Genomic DNA, 18,005 nt, shown 5'->3' with positions numbered 1-18,005 from the left:
ACAAACCAGATTCAACAGTCAGATTCACTGCAGCAGGAAGACAGATCATGACCTCTTATGTCAAGAAAACATCAAATACTCCAGATTAGTTTGCCGGTATGGAAGAACTTTTTAACACTCCAAAAAAAAAAATTGTTTTCGTTGTCCCCACGACTTGTCCAATTGAATGTGAACTTTAAGGACACTGGGAATCATGACGGAAAATTTTACTCCATGCAAGAGGGCATGCCAATGGCAAAGAACATGTAAGGATACATACTGATATTCACGGGTGACTTCAGCCCGAAGTTGCATGCTGCTGCTAACAGCAACAGAGACCATCAAATGTGTTTGACAGGTTCTAATACAGCTGAAGTCTAAACTGAAGACTGGCACACTCAAAACCAAATCGCACCACACACCTTTACTAAAGTTGTCACATTCTCTCCTGCAAAGAGTTGATGACTTCTTGCCCTGTATCCCAGCACTGACAAGACTATTTAAATAAGCACTGAAAGGCCAAGTTTTGTATTAAGGGTAAGACAGGTCCAGTTTCAAGACAAGAAATGGCAAATCAAGTTTGTAAAATATTTAATAGAGCAGTTTCCCAGCAGACTCCTGACCAGAATCATAACCAGACTTCTAAAAAGTATATATATTTTTAGATCTGAAAATTTGTCTTTATTTTTTACAAAATGGATTCCAGGAAGTTTAAAAGGCAATATCATAGAGGACTTGGGCGCAGAAATCAGGTGTCGTCATTCAAAGCATTCAAGTAGGAATATGGTAATATAAATATTTGAAAAGCATCTTTTATCATAAATGTTCAAAACAAAATGTATAACTCATTCCAAACTAAAAACTGAGCTTTATAGCACGTATTTCCCTGAACAGAAAAAATAAGTAACTTTTGAAATATTTCTAAAGGCCTGAAAGCTTTTTCCTTGGTTAGTTACATTAGAAGACTTGCCTTTGATTAAATTCCTTCCTTTCCAAATATGGAAAGTATTACATCAGTCCACTGTTAAAACAGACAATATCTTGCAAATTAATTCTGGTATAGTATGTTCCAACAAAGCCTAGAATATAAAGGTGCTGAGGTGGCTTTGAGTTTAGTAGTCATCTCCTCTGCTGACAACCTCCTTGCATGTCGGGCGCAACAGTATAGTATGCTCAAACTGTGCTGTGTATGAGCCTTTAATGTCGCATAAGGGAGGATATGGATCCACTATACCCAAGTCGCACAGGTTCTTCAATGCCATTAGGTATTTACTCTCTCCCAGGCGATCTAGCCATCTGCGGCAGAAGGCAAGAGTACCAAAGTTTTCATTGATAACATTTAGCAAGTGTTTTGCTCTTGGAAGCCTGGAGAAAAAAAAAAGAACAGGTTTGAGAAGGAAGAGGCATCACCAGCAAGCATTCACTACAGAAATAAACCACACGAATTAAGAGGTTAGATTTCAAGGTATTTTAAGACTGCCCAGTCTTGGGATGTCTTTCTACATCAATCAGGGGTTCTGTTCACAAAAGAAAGTGCATTTTCCTCCTGCAAAAAGATATACTTCAAAACAAATCTGAATGATGCCAAACACCCTGGGCATCCGTTTCGAATAGGGGAAGTTAGACTGTGAACGTATCTGCATCTAACTACGCAAGCAAAACTAAATGCAGTGACAGGAATCTTTCTCTTAAATAAAAAAAGGACAATTCATTTTATAAAGAAAAATAGAATTCTTCCTGATCCAAAGAGGTTAATAATCTGAAGCAATCTAGGCATAAGCTCGGTGGTTTAAAACGCTGAGCTGTACTTCTCAAGTCAAATACTCAATAAGCTTTTTATTCATACTTCTTACAATATGTAAGCATAAAAACTGGAGACGTATAGATCTGCTCAGAAATAAAACTTATTTCCAAACATAAGCAGTTCCTTTCCAACCCTTCGGCTAATTCTCACCCCACACACACCTTTTTCATATTACTAGATTGTTCTATGGAAACAAACTAGAACTATCTGGAAAAGCATGTCTGCCTGCTATGTTTCTAACCATAATAGCCTTCACTTCAGGAAAGTATGTTGCACTCCTAGAAATGCCAAAATAAAATCCCAGTGAAAACTGAAAATTAATGATCTATTTCACTTTATAGCAATACGCTGAAACAAGAATTTAAACCCCACAAAATATCCATACAAACAAAACAGATGACATGAATAGCTTGATATATTCTGGGAACAGCACTAAGACAAAGATTGTGGCACACAACCATAATACAGATGTTGATTAAAAAAAATAATTCCATACATTTAGTATATAGTCTAGTATACAAACGTAATCTATATATTATTAATCATAAAAAAAATTACTAATGATAGGAAGATTGTTAAAAAACAATCTAGATTTCTGAAGACATAATGTATTTTCTCCATTTCCATACTCTTTGGAATAAGTCCATATTGTTCCAGACTTACAATCAGAGTGTATTTCATAACAAGAGCAATGCTAACACCACCCTTTGAGTCCTCTGACAGCCTTATTAATTAGTGAAGAACCTGCATTGTATCAAATTTAAACCCTAAGGGGGAGGTAGCTCTAGCACAATAAACCAACAAAAAACAACAACAAAATCCAACCTTATTGGCACATGCCCAACATCAAAGTTCTTCATATAATGAGAACACTCCATATCATCATGAACAACACCTTTTCCTGTGCTACCGAAGGTTTCTATAGCATATACTTCACCTTCCTAAGGAGAGAAAAAAAAAGGGTACATGTTGCAGTATGAAAATAAGTGACATTGGGCCATTCTCAGTATAACAACTTCTGAATACAAGTAATTAAATGTGAATAGATTCAATCACCAAATCAATGTTGAGAAAAATTCAATACGGAGATTTCACGCAGTAAAGTTACAGATATCTCCAAATCATCAGCTATTTATGTTAGTACCATTTTATTTGTTTCAAGCCATAAATATCAGCACATTTCTAGTCACAAATTCTCAAAGTCATTGCAGTTAAAACACTGTCAAAGCATACATCTAAGATAGCTAAGAAAGTACATTCTGCTGCAAAACATTTGCTAACTGGAAGTAATTCTCCTTTGCTATTCAGATAGAAGTCCTAAGAAATGTATAGTTTAGACATAGCAAATAGATGTTGATTACAGAGACTTACTGCACTGAAGAACTTTCTGCCCAATTTCTGCAAGAATTTTCTCGTAACAGCTGCTAGTATAAACCCTTAACCTGCTCATTTCCACTCCACAAGATGAATTTCTTCAAGAAATGAAGGTGATATATATCTGCAAGGGCATTATCAAAATTCTAGCCAAGAACATACTGAAACGCCATTATATAAACTCATTTCTGCCAAGTGCATTCACATATCCTTAATGGTAGGACTGTGAAAGGGACTTAACAAGATAGGGCATCAAACATTAACAGACAGCGGGAGCTGGGTTTTTCAGTTTAAGCTACTTTGAAAGTCACAACCCAAAAATAAGAAGCCATATGAAAAGCAGTAACACAGGCTTCAAATTCAAGACAAACTCTTAAAGATTCCCCTGAATATTCAACTGATTTCATTTAAAAAAACAAAAAAAAACACAAAACCACAAAAACCCACACAAAATGCCACAAAAAAAAATTCACTTTACACCCACTTTTTCAGAATAAGTATCGTCAGAGGCTTTATTTCTCTCCGTCACAAAAAACTCATTGGATTGCAGTTTGATACTATAATTAGTACAGTACAGCAAGAGCTTGGCTATGCTCCACATTCTTCATTGGCAAAACTCACCGTCTTTAACGATGTGGGATTGTGTCCTAAGTAACCTACAGAAGCTGAAGAAATTTAAAAATGTCTTCTCCCCAGTGTCTGGATATTCAATTAAAACAATCTCAAAGCTCTGAAATCTTTAAGTAAGATTTGCTTAAAGAACACTTAAGTTTTGTACTAGTAATATACCGATGATGGATGATATACAAGACCTAACCATTCACTAAGCTAAAACAAGAAGGCCACGCAAGCTTTTCTGCCTTCCTTTTCCAATACTCTTTAATCGCTTTGCACACTCCTATAGATAAGATGCTAGTTAAAACTTTGCCTTTTTGTTCACATCATTAACAAGGTGATCAACAATTATGATACAAATTTTGGGTCATGAGAGTGAGCCTACCTCACAAAACAATCCTGCCCAGACCACGACTGTTCCTGTTCAGCTCTTGCAAGTCTTACTTACTCTGATAGGCTTACTAGTGACCATTGCTGATCAGTGATCAGGCTTAGAATGAAATTAAAAGCTTCTTATCTCATTATCAATCTTTTAAATAAGCCTTCTTATCTTGTTAGAACACAAGCTTACATCAAAATGGGGGCTAAATCTCAGGTTACATATTATAATATTGCCTTTCCAATTGGTAGTTTGCCACATGATGTACAGCAGTTTCTCTTCCCTGCTTCAAAACGCTATTCAAACAACATCTTTCATCCAGCCTCTCACATTAACTGGAAATATGCTTATTATTTTGTATCTGCAAAGAAAAACTGCACTGGAAGCTTTTCAAGAAAGATACCACACCTAACTGTACTTGCAAAAAGTCATCCAAAGCTACAACACTACAGAATTATTTCTCAAGAATTACCTGAGCAAGAGAAGATTGTTATTTTGTCTTTTTAATTATAGAGTGAACAAACAAGGAAAGTGTGAATGACTGGCAAGTCCAAACACCTTTTAGGAAAACTCTGGTCTCTCATGCTCACCCCCAAATCTGAATTCTTGTCCTTTTCCCTGCTCCTAAGTGCAACATTTCAACAGTAACATATACACATTGAGAAATAAATACCCAAGAGTTTCCATAAGCATCACTAAGGCCTTTCAGATTTCAAGGAGGGGAGAGGTTGTTGTTTGGTGGGGCTGTCTTTTTTTTTTGTTTGGTTTGTTTGTTTGTTTTTAAATAGCAGGGTTCCAAGGCTTCAATTTCAGAAAGTGTTAGACACCAGAACACTCCAGGGCTAAATGGAGAAGCCACCAAGATGAAACAAGAGTGATCACTCCTTTACAGTAACACTACAAAGTACAGCAAAGTTTTTCCTCTGCTGCTATTATCCACCAGGATCACAAATACTACACATTAGGACCACATAGGAAATATTATTCTTGCAGTGACAGCTGGGGAAACTTAAGAGAAAGATCTAAGAACTCCATTTACCTCCATTCTTGTGGCTTCTCCTCCTTTCACAATGGGCACCGTTTTTCCAGCGTGTATCCTATATGGCCCAATCGAGTGTCCATTCAAATTGCGAATTGGCTTCACTTTTGAAGAAAACATTAATATTACAGGCGATTTCCTAACATGTTAAACTCTTTAAAGCAATTTGGTTTGTTAGCCCATACTGAAAGTACAATAGTGACTCATCATAGTGCAGAGGAACTAAACACAAAACTACCCATGCATGTTGCACAAATTCCAGCCAAGACCCAAGTTAGTTTTGTATGCTACATAAAAACTTCATTATTAAAGACTATCAACTCCAACAGTAACAAAAGTTTATTAATAAGCCAAACAGCAGCTATCAAATCATTGGTACATTTTGAAACAGTTGTTTGGCCTTCATCTTATCTGTTAAAGATACAATACTTCGAAGGATAAGCCAAGAACATTCCTCCAGAGGAATGGCAAGCCAGCCAGAAACACGTATTTATGCAAGTCACTCATACCATACTTCTGGTACAGAGGTCTTTTCAATACCATACAAATAAATCAATATTTCTACAAACATACGTACTCTAAGAGCAACTATCCTTATATAAAGAAAAGAACTTGCCTTGGTATGTTTTGCCATCAATTTCAACCTCATAAGACTCCATAACTTCTTGTATGGCCTCCCCCACATCACAGAGACGTACATCTATTCCAGCACACTGAAAATAAAGTGCAAATATAAATGGAAAATAATTGCAAAATTTACTGTAAAAGACTTGGTAAATGACTTACATAATGATCATACCTTTATTCCAGTATTTGTGGCATCCTTTACAGCTTGTAATAGTCTGTCATATTTTGGATTGAATGTGACTGTAAAAGCACAGTCAATAATACGACCTGAAATCAGCAGAAGTTAATTAGCTTCATAGTCTTTGCACTGAAGAATGTTCTAAAAGTTTTAATTCATAAATGAAAACTAACCACTAATATGTGTCCCAAAATCTATTTTGCAAATATCGTCGTACTGCAGGACTGTGGGATCCCCAGCATTGGGAGTGTAGTGGGCAGCACAATTATTCAGAGAGCACCCAGTAGGAAATGCAAGACCTGCATTTAAACCATTTTCCTTTATCAGCTTACGTGAGCAGTCTTCTAGTTTTTCACTAAAAGGCAGAGGGGAGGGAGAAGAAAAAAAAGAACATAACAGTTTTCATTAATATTTCTTACGATGACTTCAAATAAATCAACGCAAGAACAAAACCTCAGAAAAATATTCAAGCAAATGTTCTCATTTGAAATCTTAAACTACTTGTATGCTAACTAGAAGGAGACCTCTCCTAGACTGGAGAACATAAGTATAACATAATGATCTTCAGTTCTTGGTGTTGTTTCTTCTACCCTTTCTTGGGCAAAACTGAGTACTTCACTAGTCCATCCTTTACAAGCTACATTTAACTCATTCTTCCTGAACAGCAGAGGTTATACAACTGAAGTTTAGGCAAATTAAATGCATTTTTTCAATTGCTGGGATATATGAGACTAGCATTTGTTCTTCCTTTTTTGTCTACTCTCGAGCTGTTAGCTACTGGAAAGCTACAGACACATGTCCACCAGCGCATACTCCTATAGTGGCAGCAAATGATGTAAACTGCAGCTCACATCAGTGCACCACACTCTGATTTTATTTAAGAAAGCTATTCATTCAGAGCAATCTTGAAAAAGAAGAGAGCTTATTTTAATAGGCAAGTCCCCGTAGTCTGAGGTACTTTAGGAAGAAATGTCATGTTTTAAGAAAATTATTGCTTCTAACTGTAACAGTCAAACTGTGTAATTCAATATGACAGATTTGTTTCAGCCAGACAGTGATTATTAAGACAGCTGTCTTTCTTCCACTTTCCCTGATGGTGTATTATTTCTTTCCGTTATCCTCACACAGCTACCTTGGGGATCAACTCTGATTAGCTTTCTTACTATCCTACTCTTGTCAGCACAGTTCTCAGTCATACCAGGCTGAAAGCACCTGATTTTGGAAGCTAAACTGTCCTGGATCACTCTAGATAAACGGAAGGATAGAAAGTGGAATAGTTGGAAGAGTCAAGAGACTCAGTCCATGCTAATAATTTCTTTAAATTTTACCTTAATCAAACTCATGTTTATCTCACTCCATTTGCTCAGTTACTTCTTATCAACTGAGAAACAGTTGATAACAACAAAGAAACATTGTGTTTCTCCAGAAACATCAGTCAGTGCCAGACTAAACCGACAAAACCTTCCTGCCCTGGACTGAGTACACAGCCATGCCGTTTGTATGCCTCTTTGCCTACTCCCAGCCGCAGACTGCACCTGCACTGCTCGCCCACATAGCTTTTCACTGACAATTCTGGCAAAAGCCAGGATGTTTACTACCACTATTGATGCTTCTCTCAGCACCACTGCAGAACTTATGTGCAAGAGTAGCCAAGGCACTGAACATTAAAATCAAGCATGTGCTCAAAATAAGTGAACATAACTGAAAGCTTAGCTTGAAATTCAGTATGATCCCAGGCCCTGCAAAGCTGCATAAGCTAAGAGTATGTTATAAGAGGAAACTTAAAGGAAATAATTGGGATACTGGTTGTGTACTTCAAACAGAAATCCCTCCAACACTCATGACACAGTGAATCAAGCACACAAAATTGAGACTAAATCCCTCCCCCTCTGAAAACTGAAGAAAAATCTACAGCAGGGGTCTTTGAGAAGACCTGTGTCCTCACCAGATTTCTATCATTGTCATTCCAGGTTTTATCCAGCTCATAACGTATTTCCTCACTTGTCTGTGTGCCTCTGCAGCCTCCCGAAAATCATTCCAGATTTCCTCACTGGCTTGGTCTAGTGCTTTCTTCTCTTCACTAGTTGTTCTCCAAGCAGCAGTTCGCCTTCAAAATAAACAGTGTGTCATGAAAAGTTACTGTAATCACAGTAGTCATTACAACTTCTGTCTAAAGCCTGCAAAGTGTTTATTAACCAGTCAGGTCTACTTTCCCCTTTGCAACAGAAAAGATCCTGATTTATAAAATTTTCAGAAAGGAAGCCTACTAAAAAGAACAAAACCAAACCAAAACCCAAACTATCAGCACCACAGACTAGCATGTATGAAAGGCTGTAACACTGCAGAAAAAAAAAAAATCATGTATACATAGAAATCAAACTCAGTTAGACCATGAACCGTATTATTCCCTTTACATTTTCAAAAGCCTTACCTCCCAACCCTCCCAAAGCCCAGAGAAGCAGTGTGCTTGAAGGATGCATAATACTTTTCAAAAAGACAGAACAGGTGTATAAAATTCATATCAATGCCTGCAATTCTACCTTGAGTTTAGCAGGGCAAATCACTGCAACATGCTCTGCTCATGCAAAAAGTTTATTTTTTGCACAATCTTACTCATTCAGACACTGCTCTTCCTGTATGGAGAAGAGTCTCAGCACTGTAGTGTAGCTACTTGGCCTAGAAACTGTTACTGCCACAAAGACAATAAGCTGCTTGAAAATTTAAGAGCTTGCAGTTCCAGTATTACTTTTGCTCACCCTCAGAATATTGAGGTAGTAACACCTATCACAGTACATAGTAACTACGACACATGCCAGGAAGTTATTTTCTAAATTTGCTGGATGGTGAGTTAACATTTGTTCCAGGAGAATACCACTCATTCTGGCTCTTCGGTAGGTTCATAAAACAAGTACGAGAATAATTTTCAATACGAGACCAAATATAAGATTAATTTTGAATATATTTTTTTATTATGCAAGAAACCATACAACTAAGGTTCCAAGAAAGCAAACAAACAAACAAAAAATTAATTTAAGCACTCTAGCAACTATCAGAACTTAACTAAGACTACTCTTCTGACTACAAAGTAGAGATACCGTTCAAATGGTGAAGCCGAAGCCCTGTAATGATGCAAAAAACCCTGGTGATAACTCAAAAGAACTCCATACATGCTGTGCAGGACAAATACTACTAAAAACAATACACAGCTGCACATCCTGGTAGGTGGGTCATAAAAGAAAACGGATGATGGACAAGATGGACCAAAGATACTGAACTATGCCAAAGTTTCCAAATCTAGAAATTAACTTTTACCTTTATGTAAATGGACTGATTCTAAGCAAACAGCTAAATAGGATTACTGTTTGAAATCCAAAGGTGTAGCTACTTACCCATTTCATAAACACACAACTTGGCTTCATTCTAAGAGTTTCCTTCACAGCCAAAAACCAGGTATGAGTGAACCAAGTGACTGTGCCCTGCAATTTTGCTGCATTTTGAACTGAGTATTTATACAGTGTTAAGAAGCCTGCAATCCTAAAGCACAGTTGAAAAGATGAAGGATAACAGGCTATCCTATACAATTTTTCTCAGGATGACTAGAGGATCCAAATATTTTGAGACCCTTTTGCTTGTTTCCCTTGAACCTCCTGCTCCTTTTCAGATAAAGTAACAACAGTGCAAAGGTGAAATCCCATGCTTACTTCAGGCTGCAACACCTGAGCCCCCAGCTGCACTTGGAAATTGGACTACTGCCAGCACAGTAGCCATGGCACAAGAAGACAAAAAAGGTGTACTGCAGAAAAACAGTGGGGAAGAGGGACTTGAGGATCCTTTCAGACTGCTCTGGATTCCAGCAGGAAACACGCTCTGGCAGCAAGAGCTGCTGACAGAGTCTGGGCAGTGGCTCTGCCACCAGTCATGGACTCAAGCGCAAACTCCAGTGAACTGGCAGGAATCCGTCCTGATTCTACGTACTGTGTTTCAGCATATCATCACTCCATGCAAGACAAATGGGAGACAAAATAGCCTCTACATTTAAAAATACTGTATCAGACCCAAAGCATTTTGCTGCTAAAGGTGCACCGCTGCCACCTGGGAGTTCAGGAAAGGAGGCGACAAGAAATCCTGCTTGGGCATAAACACTTCAGGACATGTGAAAAAATCAACTGATAAGATAAAGGTCTTAAACCAAACATCAAGTCCTCTGACAAGTACATGAGCTAACAAGCTTTTCTGAGGATGGTTTCCTAATGTGTTGGCTACCACATAAGTCAGCTTAAGAAGTTCACCTCTTGCTCCAAGCCATTTGTTCCCACCTCTTCATGCCAGTTCAGAGTCCCCAGTTTTCACTAGTATGAATCTTTATAGGATTGTGCTGTAAACTAGAATTTAGCAATCAAAAAAAGAATTCCAGAAAATAATTCCCTCAGATTATTTTAACCCAGGTAACAGCACAGGGGCAGAAACAAGCAGGCAGGGACAAGAATCCCTTAATCCCACTTCAATAAAATAAGTGTATCATGAAATATTGCTTATAGCTTTTCCACCCTCACTGTCACATCATTTCAAATTCAGGTGTCTTCAACAAAAAACGTAAGCCTTCAAACAGAACTAAATACCCGAGATATTTAGACAACAGACTAACAGCTTTGATATTTTTATAAGAATTAATTCTTTTCTATTTTTTCCCCTGAAAATTGAATGATACCCACTTCTAGTTCAGCTTCCTGCACAAAATACACAATTCTAGGTTGATGAGAGGTAACTTTAGAAAGCGTGTGACATCAAGAGATAAGATTAGAAGTGCAACTCTTCAAAAAAAATCAAAGACAAAACCCTACTGAACTCAGCATGAATAAGAAGTGGCACAAAAATGCTTCACCAATACATAAAATTAAACTATTAATCACAATAGGAAAGTATCCTAGCATTCATGTCAGCTACTAATTTAAGTAGCTGTTTATGTTAGGAAATGCTGAAGTATCATCCTAAGAGTTAACTATTCAAATTAGGAAGAAAATTAAGCATGCATTTGCTTAAGCAAATTATATAAAGAAACTATTTCAGGATCCTTAGAACAGTGTATTCTTCTTCCACAACAGAACATTCTTGGTACAGAAAAGATGCCCCACTTAAATCCTGTTAGAAAAAGTGGTTTGTTTTTGTTGTTTTGTGCTGGTTTGTTTTTTTTTCCTTTCAAATGAATAGTAGCAAACCCACAGTAGAACATTTAATCTTCAATAGCTGGATATGTAACAGAGGTGTAAAAATAGTGTGTCATTTGTTAATAAACTATGAACATGCTTAAGATGTTTATAATCTAATTTCCTGGATTGCTTAAAACACGTCCTTCTGAATGCGGCATACGCATATACAGACAAACACTTAACTTATGCATGAAAGAATCACTCCTGAATCAGCCTGTCAGGACTACCCTGTGAAAGTCCTTCATTAGCATGCTAATACTGTGCATACGAACAAGGCAGTCATTTATAAATAAATATGAGCACACCTTGTGATCAAATTGAAGTCATTAAAAAGAAGAAAAGGCTTCCTCAAAACCAAATTTTAATCTCATAAAAATGAAACCCTATTATCTGTGAATATCTGAACACAATTTATAGGATGTACTAGAAACTCTTAACTATGTTGCTTACACTCTGTGAGAAACAGACATTGACTTTAAACAACCAATACATGCTTTAAAGTAATTTCATTCTGAAAAAAAAAGTCATTGAAAACTAAACAACACTTTCAGAAATATAAATATTTATCTAGCCGCCCCCCCCCGTCCCATCCTGAGTTTAAACTATTTTTTCAGTTTTGATTTAAAATTTCCTGGGAAGTTTTCAGTAATACTTCGTCTTTTCATTCAGATTTTCATGCAATTCAAGCTGATTCCACCCTGTCCATGTCCCCCCCACCCCATTAGAGTAAAACATGACCTTCCATAACACTTCATGTAGGAAAAGTCAGGAAACTCAGTCAAACTGGTATATCCTAGTTCCTAACAAAGCAAAAGCAAATAGTAGTTCTCTATGAAAACATAAGAGAAGCAAAGTGCAGAATACACCACTCGGGCTTTTAAATTAAACTGTCTCATACTCTGAGACTGACATGTATCTACAAAAAAACCAAACAAAAAAAACCCAAACAAGAAATTGACATCTAGATGCCCCCAAAACTGCTGCATAACAGTGTCTCATCTCCCTAAATTTTAAAGCTTCACTCAGTTTTAATTCAGACTATATTTTTGTTAGAAGCTGCCTATTGAAATCCTGTTGGTCCCCTGAGCCTCAAAGTCCCCTGCCTCATGGCAATTCTGCTCATACAGGCTAAACCTTAATTAAAAGGGCAAGGAAGGAGGAACATTTCTGGCCTGAAGACTTCTATTCATGAAATTCTTAGATGATCCGGGTTAAAAAAAAAAAAGCACATTACAACCCACTTTGTCCATTTAGTTGTACATTAGCAGTTTTGCAATTCAGCACATGCAGATGACAGCATTTATTTTTTAAGCTAAAATACTCACCCATCTTGTGTTGGTGGGTATTCACATTCTTCTCCCTTCGGGAATATGTTGCTGGGAAATAGATCACATATTGGAATAGAAGGTGGATCTGTCTGGACTTTAGCTGTTGAGTACAATTTAAGAAAGTTTTACATATGGTACACTGGAAATAAGTATCTTATTTCAACCATAAAAATTAAACAGTACAAGTTATTTAAGATCCCCTTACTAGAATTTGGGCTTCTACCAAAACAACATCCTATCACAATGCCCTCATATTATCTGGCCAACACTCAAGGTGGCCTTCAGGGATACCAGAAGGAAGAAAACTCAGCCAGACTTAGCCTACAAACCCAAACTGCACCCCAAAATTTGTTTCAGCTGCCAAGAACAGCACTTACACGTGCTTACACCAAATATTCAAGCAGTCTATCTTTATTTTTGTGCTTGATACCTACGTCCTTTCTTCTTTTTCTTCTTCTTCTTCTTTTTCCCCGTTGCTCCATCTCCTTCACCCTCTCCATCTACAGGAAAGAAAGCGCTCAGGTGAACATAAAATAACCTTAAAGAACCAAAGAATTTTGAATGAGACATAAAACCATCTGGACTATCTGGAAACACTTCTTTCACAGCAGAATTTAATGGATTAAAAGACGGCAGCTAGAAGCTGCCACCAAACCATTAGCATTTTCAGCCCCTATGCCAAACACAGACCTAAGAAAATACTGTCTAAAGTTGATGACTTAAACATATCACCAAACAAAGAAAAAAAGCAGCTCGGGGAAGAGTTTTCAGAAAGTCCTCCTTCAAATTCCTCTGTTCTCAAGTCACCCAAAAAGATGCCTGGGGTTGGGGGAGGGCGTGAGAGAGAACTGTATTAGACACAACATCTAACAAGAAGCTAGGAACTACTGCTTCAAACCCATCTTCTGATGCTTCAGCTAAAGGAACTTAATGCATCTGGAAAGATCAAAAACCCAAACAAATAAAGATGACAGCACTTAGGTCAGGATGAGTTTAATCTGGAAAGAAGAGGGAAAGTCACAACCAGCACTGAGCAAAACCACTGCGTGTGGGAGGTACCAGTGGGAGGTTTTCAGAGAGCACAGCATGTAAGCACTAAGAATTGGCCACACCATGTTACAGTCACATTTGCACGTCAACAATAACTCCGTGGACTTCACATTTAGCTACATCTAATGCTTAGTTACTTCATATACAATGAAGTATTTATCTAATGTGGTACCATCTGACTAAACCTTCTGGACCTAACCACAAGTTCATTTCAAAATGGATTAAGTACACGTCATCTACATTTAGAATAGTTATTTTTATCTAAAGCAAAAAGTAAAATTGAAAGAACTTTTAGAATCAAGTCAAAGCACTACCATTTTGAATGCTTTTATACAGAAACCTTTATTTGCTCATTTATTTAAAAACAAAACCAAACGAAAACACCGATCAGTTGTTCCAGTCACTAGATTCCAAGCCCTTCATGATGGTCAGTGTCATCCGCATTTTTATGCTGTAGTGAGTGCTGTAATCCTGCAGCTGGGACAAATTTTGGTAATGTGTTACCCCTGCCCCTCCACAGCTCATTTTGGCATTAAGTATCTTATTTTAAATTTTAGTAAAAAATTGCAAGTATAACTTGCACTACTACTGTAACTACAATGTCGTCCAGCCTACCAGATTCTCCACCAATCCATATTTCACAGGCAGCCAAAAATCCTTAACAGCACATATAAGTTTCTTTAAAATGCGGTAACTTTGCCACATTTCTCTTGACATTGAGCTGTGTTCAAACCATTCATCAAGAAATGAACTAGACATGACTCCAGTTCATTCGGCCAGTGATTTTTGGATTTTTTTTTTTTTAAACGCTAGGCCTAAACTGCAAAAAAAGTACAGCATTTCTTAAATGTCGCTGTTGCTACCTGCTTATTGTGGCTTTTTCATACCTCACTGCACATGAATCTGCCAACTGCAAGGCAAACTAACCAGGCCTATGCTTTCACGTCCTTGAAGACTGCTGCAGACTAACTGTGCTGCCAGAAGCATAACTACTGCATCTGACCAATATCCTGTTTGTCTTCAGGTTATTTAGCTGGTAACCAAAAAAAATTTTCACCAGAAAAGCAATTTAAGTTCTTTGCAAAACTAAAGCAAAACTACTGCATCTGACCAATACCCTGTTTGTCTTCAGGTTATTTAGCTAGTAACCGAAAAAATTTTCACCAGAAAAGCAATTTAAGATCTTTGCAAAACTAAATCCCAACCTCATGCCATTTTGGTATAGCTGTTTAATAACTTAGCCTAGTATCATGCAAAAATGTTATCTATCAGCATGTTTTAACACTGCAATGGAAATCTGAAGAGCACTTCCTAATCTCTCCCAGATTTCAAAAGGTATACAGTCTCATTTCTGAGGCCACTCAGTTACGGGCTTATCAAGGGGAAAAAAAAAAAGGGGGGGTGTAGATATTTTATTGGGTTTAATCTAACACAGCACCATGTCTTCAGCAACACCTCTGAAACTACACAATTAAGATGGCAAGTGGTGAGAACCAGTACAAGCAAAACCACACAGCTGTCTTCAAAAAACTTACAGCAATTTTTATTTTTCTGCAAAAACACTGTTTTTCTAAAAGCACATCCAAGTCTAATATGTGGGGAAAAAAGGAAGATTATTATTTCAGAGATAGTACCACTTTTTTTTTTTTAATACTTTGTAATACTAACTGCTAACACTGTAAAAACCATAAAAGAACAAAGCACTTGATCTGCGACTAACGATGTCACTTCTCCTGAGATTTTTTTGCATTTTATAAAGTTTTCACTACCCTCAATACTTCTTACTTTCATTGCAACAATGGCAAAGCACATATCATATTAATTATCTTCCAACACTATAACCTGAAATATACCGTAAAACAAATAATCCATCAGAATATACTTCTACGGAAAGTAACTGCATAAAACTGGATGCTATATATAGATTAATAATGTTCAAAGATCAATTTATTTGTAATTTTATATGTCAACTAAGATTTCTAAGCAGAACAGTAAGAACTATTTTAGGATGCTGAGCCAACTTTAAATGCTAATTCACATGAAGGAAACTAAATTACTAACTTGAAAAATGTATTTTCTTAAATGTCAATTTCTATTGAGAACCACTCATCAAAACAAAGGAAAGAGAGCATTTTTATCTAATATTCCTGCAGAAAAGATGCATCCAGCCTGGATTTCAATACCAGACACTTCCAAGGCACTTTCTTAGAACATCAGCTGCGTAGCACAAGCAACACACAAGGCGTATGCCTTGCTTGTGTATTAATCTCTCCCCAGTTCAGTTTTAATGAAAAATTAAGATTATAGAAGAACAGGTTTCAAGTCACTGGTAAAGACTCTAAGACCTTCTATTAATTAAAATGCTCCCTTAAAATTTTCTCTATATCTTTTGTTCTAAGCCGAGAGTAAGTGACATAATTTGGATCATAAATTTATAGCGATGATGGTAATGCAAGTGAGAATGATTTATAGCTTACCTTACCTTAAACTAAACATTTCCCTGCAGTGATAAGATCCTTGAAAACAGGAAGCTTTAACAAAGCTGTTATCCCTGTTATTTTTTGTATACATGCATTGTTGCCAAAAAAAGTAAAAAGTATACATAGTTGCATCTCAGCTCTGCCAAGAAAAAAACACAACCAAACCCAGAATGCATCTGTAAAAGGTTTGTTAAAATGGGAGTCTAGGAAGACTGAAACTGGAAGTGTCAAGAGAAAAGGTAAGTTACACTTGCCTTCATCATCATCATCTTTTTCCTTCTCCTCCAGTGCTTGTTTATCCAATTGTTTTGCTACATCATCAAGAGCACCTTCCATTTCTTTATCTGTTTCTTGTCCTGCTTACAAAATTAAAGTACGACTTACAGTAAAAGATAGCTCCACAATAGTAAACAATAGCCTCCAAACCTTTATAGAAATATTATGTGGTACTCATCCTACAGATACCAGAGCACATGCTGGTTTGTTTGTTTTTTGTTTTTGGTTTTTTTTTAAAGCAGACCCAAGGTGTAAGATTATAGGGCACTACAGTGACAGGTACTGTTGCTGAAACTTGCGTCTAAAGGCAGCATTATCCAGACACTTCTGATGACTTTTTTTCTGCCAGGGTAACTAATTCTCCTTGCCATAGCAGCAACCTGCTCTTGTGAGATAATATGGGCGTGAAGTAGATAATTATAAACGCACAGCACGGTCACCACTAACTACTAGCCTGCTAAGACAAACCCAGACCGTAGCTCCTTTACGCTATTTGCCCAGACTTGCACCAGCTCCCTCAGAGAACTTGGGAGGGGTACAGAGACTCCATCATGCGGGATGACTTTTACAGCAGCAGCCTTACGCCTTTCCCCCCCTCAGGGCATAGGAGGGGATGAGGGAAGGGGTGGCTTCTCCAGCACGCACCGGAGCAGGGAGGACTTCCCTCTCCCCAGCTTCCCTTGGTACTGAACGGCAGCAGCATCCCCCCAACACCCGCCAGACCCTTCCTCGTCGCGGGGGGGGGAATCCCCACAGCCCACGCAGCCGTCGCGGGCCGGGACAGCGGCCTCGGCAGCGCCCATCACCCGCACGGCGGGACCCTTTAGCCACCCACAGCCGCCCACTGAACCGCCTACGAAGCCCGGTCTGCCGGGTCACGGCCCCCCCCTCAGCCCACCCCACCGGCCTGTCAGCGGAGGGTCCCGGCGCGACGCGGCCCGGCCCTTACCCGCGGGGCCCGCTTTGCCCTTCTTCTTCTTCTTGCGCTTCTTCTTGGCACCATCCTCGGCGCCGAGCCCCGCCGCGCCTCCCTCCGCGCCGTCTTTCTCCTCAGGCTCCGGCGGCAGCTCGCCGTTGAGGTGTTTCTCCGCCTCGGCGGCCGCGCTGCCCGCCTGCCCCACGCCCGCCATGTCGCCGCGGCCGCGCCGCCCTCCCACACACGGGGCGAGCGAGAGGGAGGGAGCGAGCGGCGGGGACGGCCCTCCGCTCTATGGTGAGCGCGGGGCACGCCGGGAAGGCTGGAGGACTCCGCCAGGGAGGGGCGGAGGAAGGGGGGGGGGGCTTAGGGTGCTGGCAGGTTGTCTGGTGGTGTAACCATGCTGGCTAAAAATACTACTTTTTTTCCTTCCTCACTGGTATATTTTAACACCTCTTGCCTGAGGTGTATTTATAGTATATCGTATAACGCAGTTTGTAGCTTAGAAAGGTTATAAATGGGTCTCACCCTGCATAACTTGGGTTTTTTAAGTGCCTCTGCAGCCCGGTCTTTGCTTAGGAAAACCGGTAATGCCTTGTTACCTCACTGAGGCACAAACTGTGCCCCCCTGGCCCTGCTGAGGCTGGCCGCTGCCTTCGTTCTTCCCCGCCATGGCTCAGACCCAGGGGCCCTGTCCCTCGCTCCCGGCCTGCTACGATCCTCGGCAAGCGCGAGGCTTCAAACGACTAAAGC

At 38.9% G+C, this 18,005-nt stretch overlaps 1 protein-coding gene across 3 annotated transcripts; it reads right to left on the bottom strand.

Annotated features, from left to right (window-relative positions):
* Positions 1-553: 553 nt before the first annotated feature.
* On the bottom strand, positions 554-17,582 carry METAP2 (methionyl aminopeptidase 2). Of its 3 annotated transcripts, none has more exons than XM_010561895.1 (11): positions 17,286-17,582; positions 16,315-16,416; positions 12,965-13,030; positions 12,528-12,630; positions 7,941-8,102; positions 6,169-6,350; positions 5,990-6,084; positions 5,807-5,903; positions 5,191-5,294; positions 2,609-2,724; positions 554-1,344 (listed from the first exon to the last, which is right to left on the bottom strand). In XM_010561895.1, exons 1-11 carry the CDS (start codon positions 17,464-17,466, stop codon positions 1,092-1,094), a joined length of 1,461 nt encoding a protein of 486 aa, XP_010560197.1. In that variant the 5' UTR covers positions 17,467-17,582; the 3' UTR covers positions 554-1,091. The 3 variants fall into 3 exon arrangements, with proteins under 3 accessions (XP_010560197.1, XP_010560198.1, XP_010560196.1); XM_010561896.1 differs by having other exon boundaries at positions 554-1,275; XM_010561894.1 differs by having other exon boundaries at positions 16,315-16,419; positions 17,286-17,466.
* Between the last annotated feature and the right edge of the window lie 423 nt (positions 17,583-18,005).

This window comes from Haliaeetus leucocephalus, unplaced genomic scaffold, assembly GCF_000737465.1.
Source record: "Haliaeetus leucocephalus isolate CR32 unplaced genomic scaffold, Haliaeetus_leucocephalus-4.0 Scaffold151, whole genome shotgun sequence".
NCBI classification, from domain to species: Eukaryota; Metazoa; Chordata; class Aves; order Accipitriformes; family Accipitridae; genus Haliaeetus; species Haliaeetus leucocephalus.
This window is presented reverse-complemented; position numbering and strand designations above follow the sequence as displayed.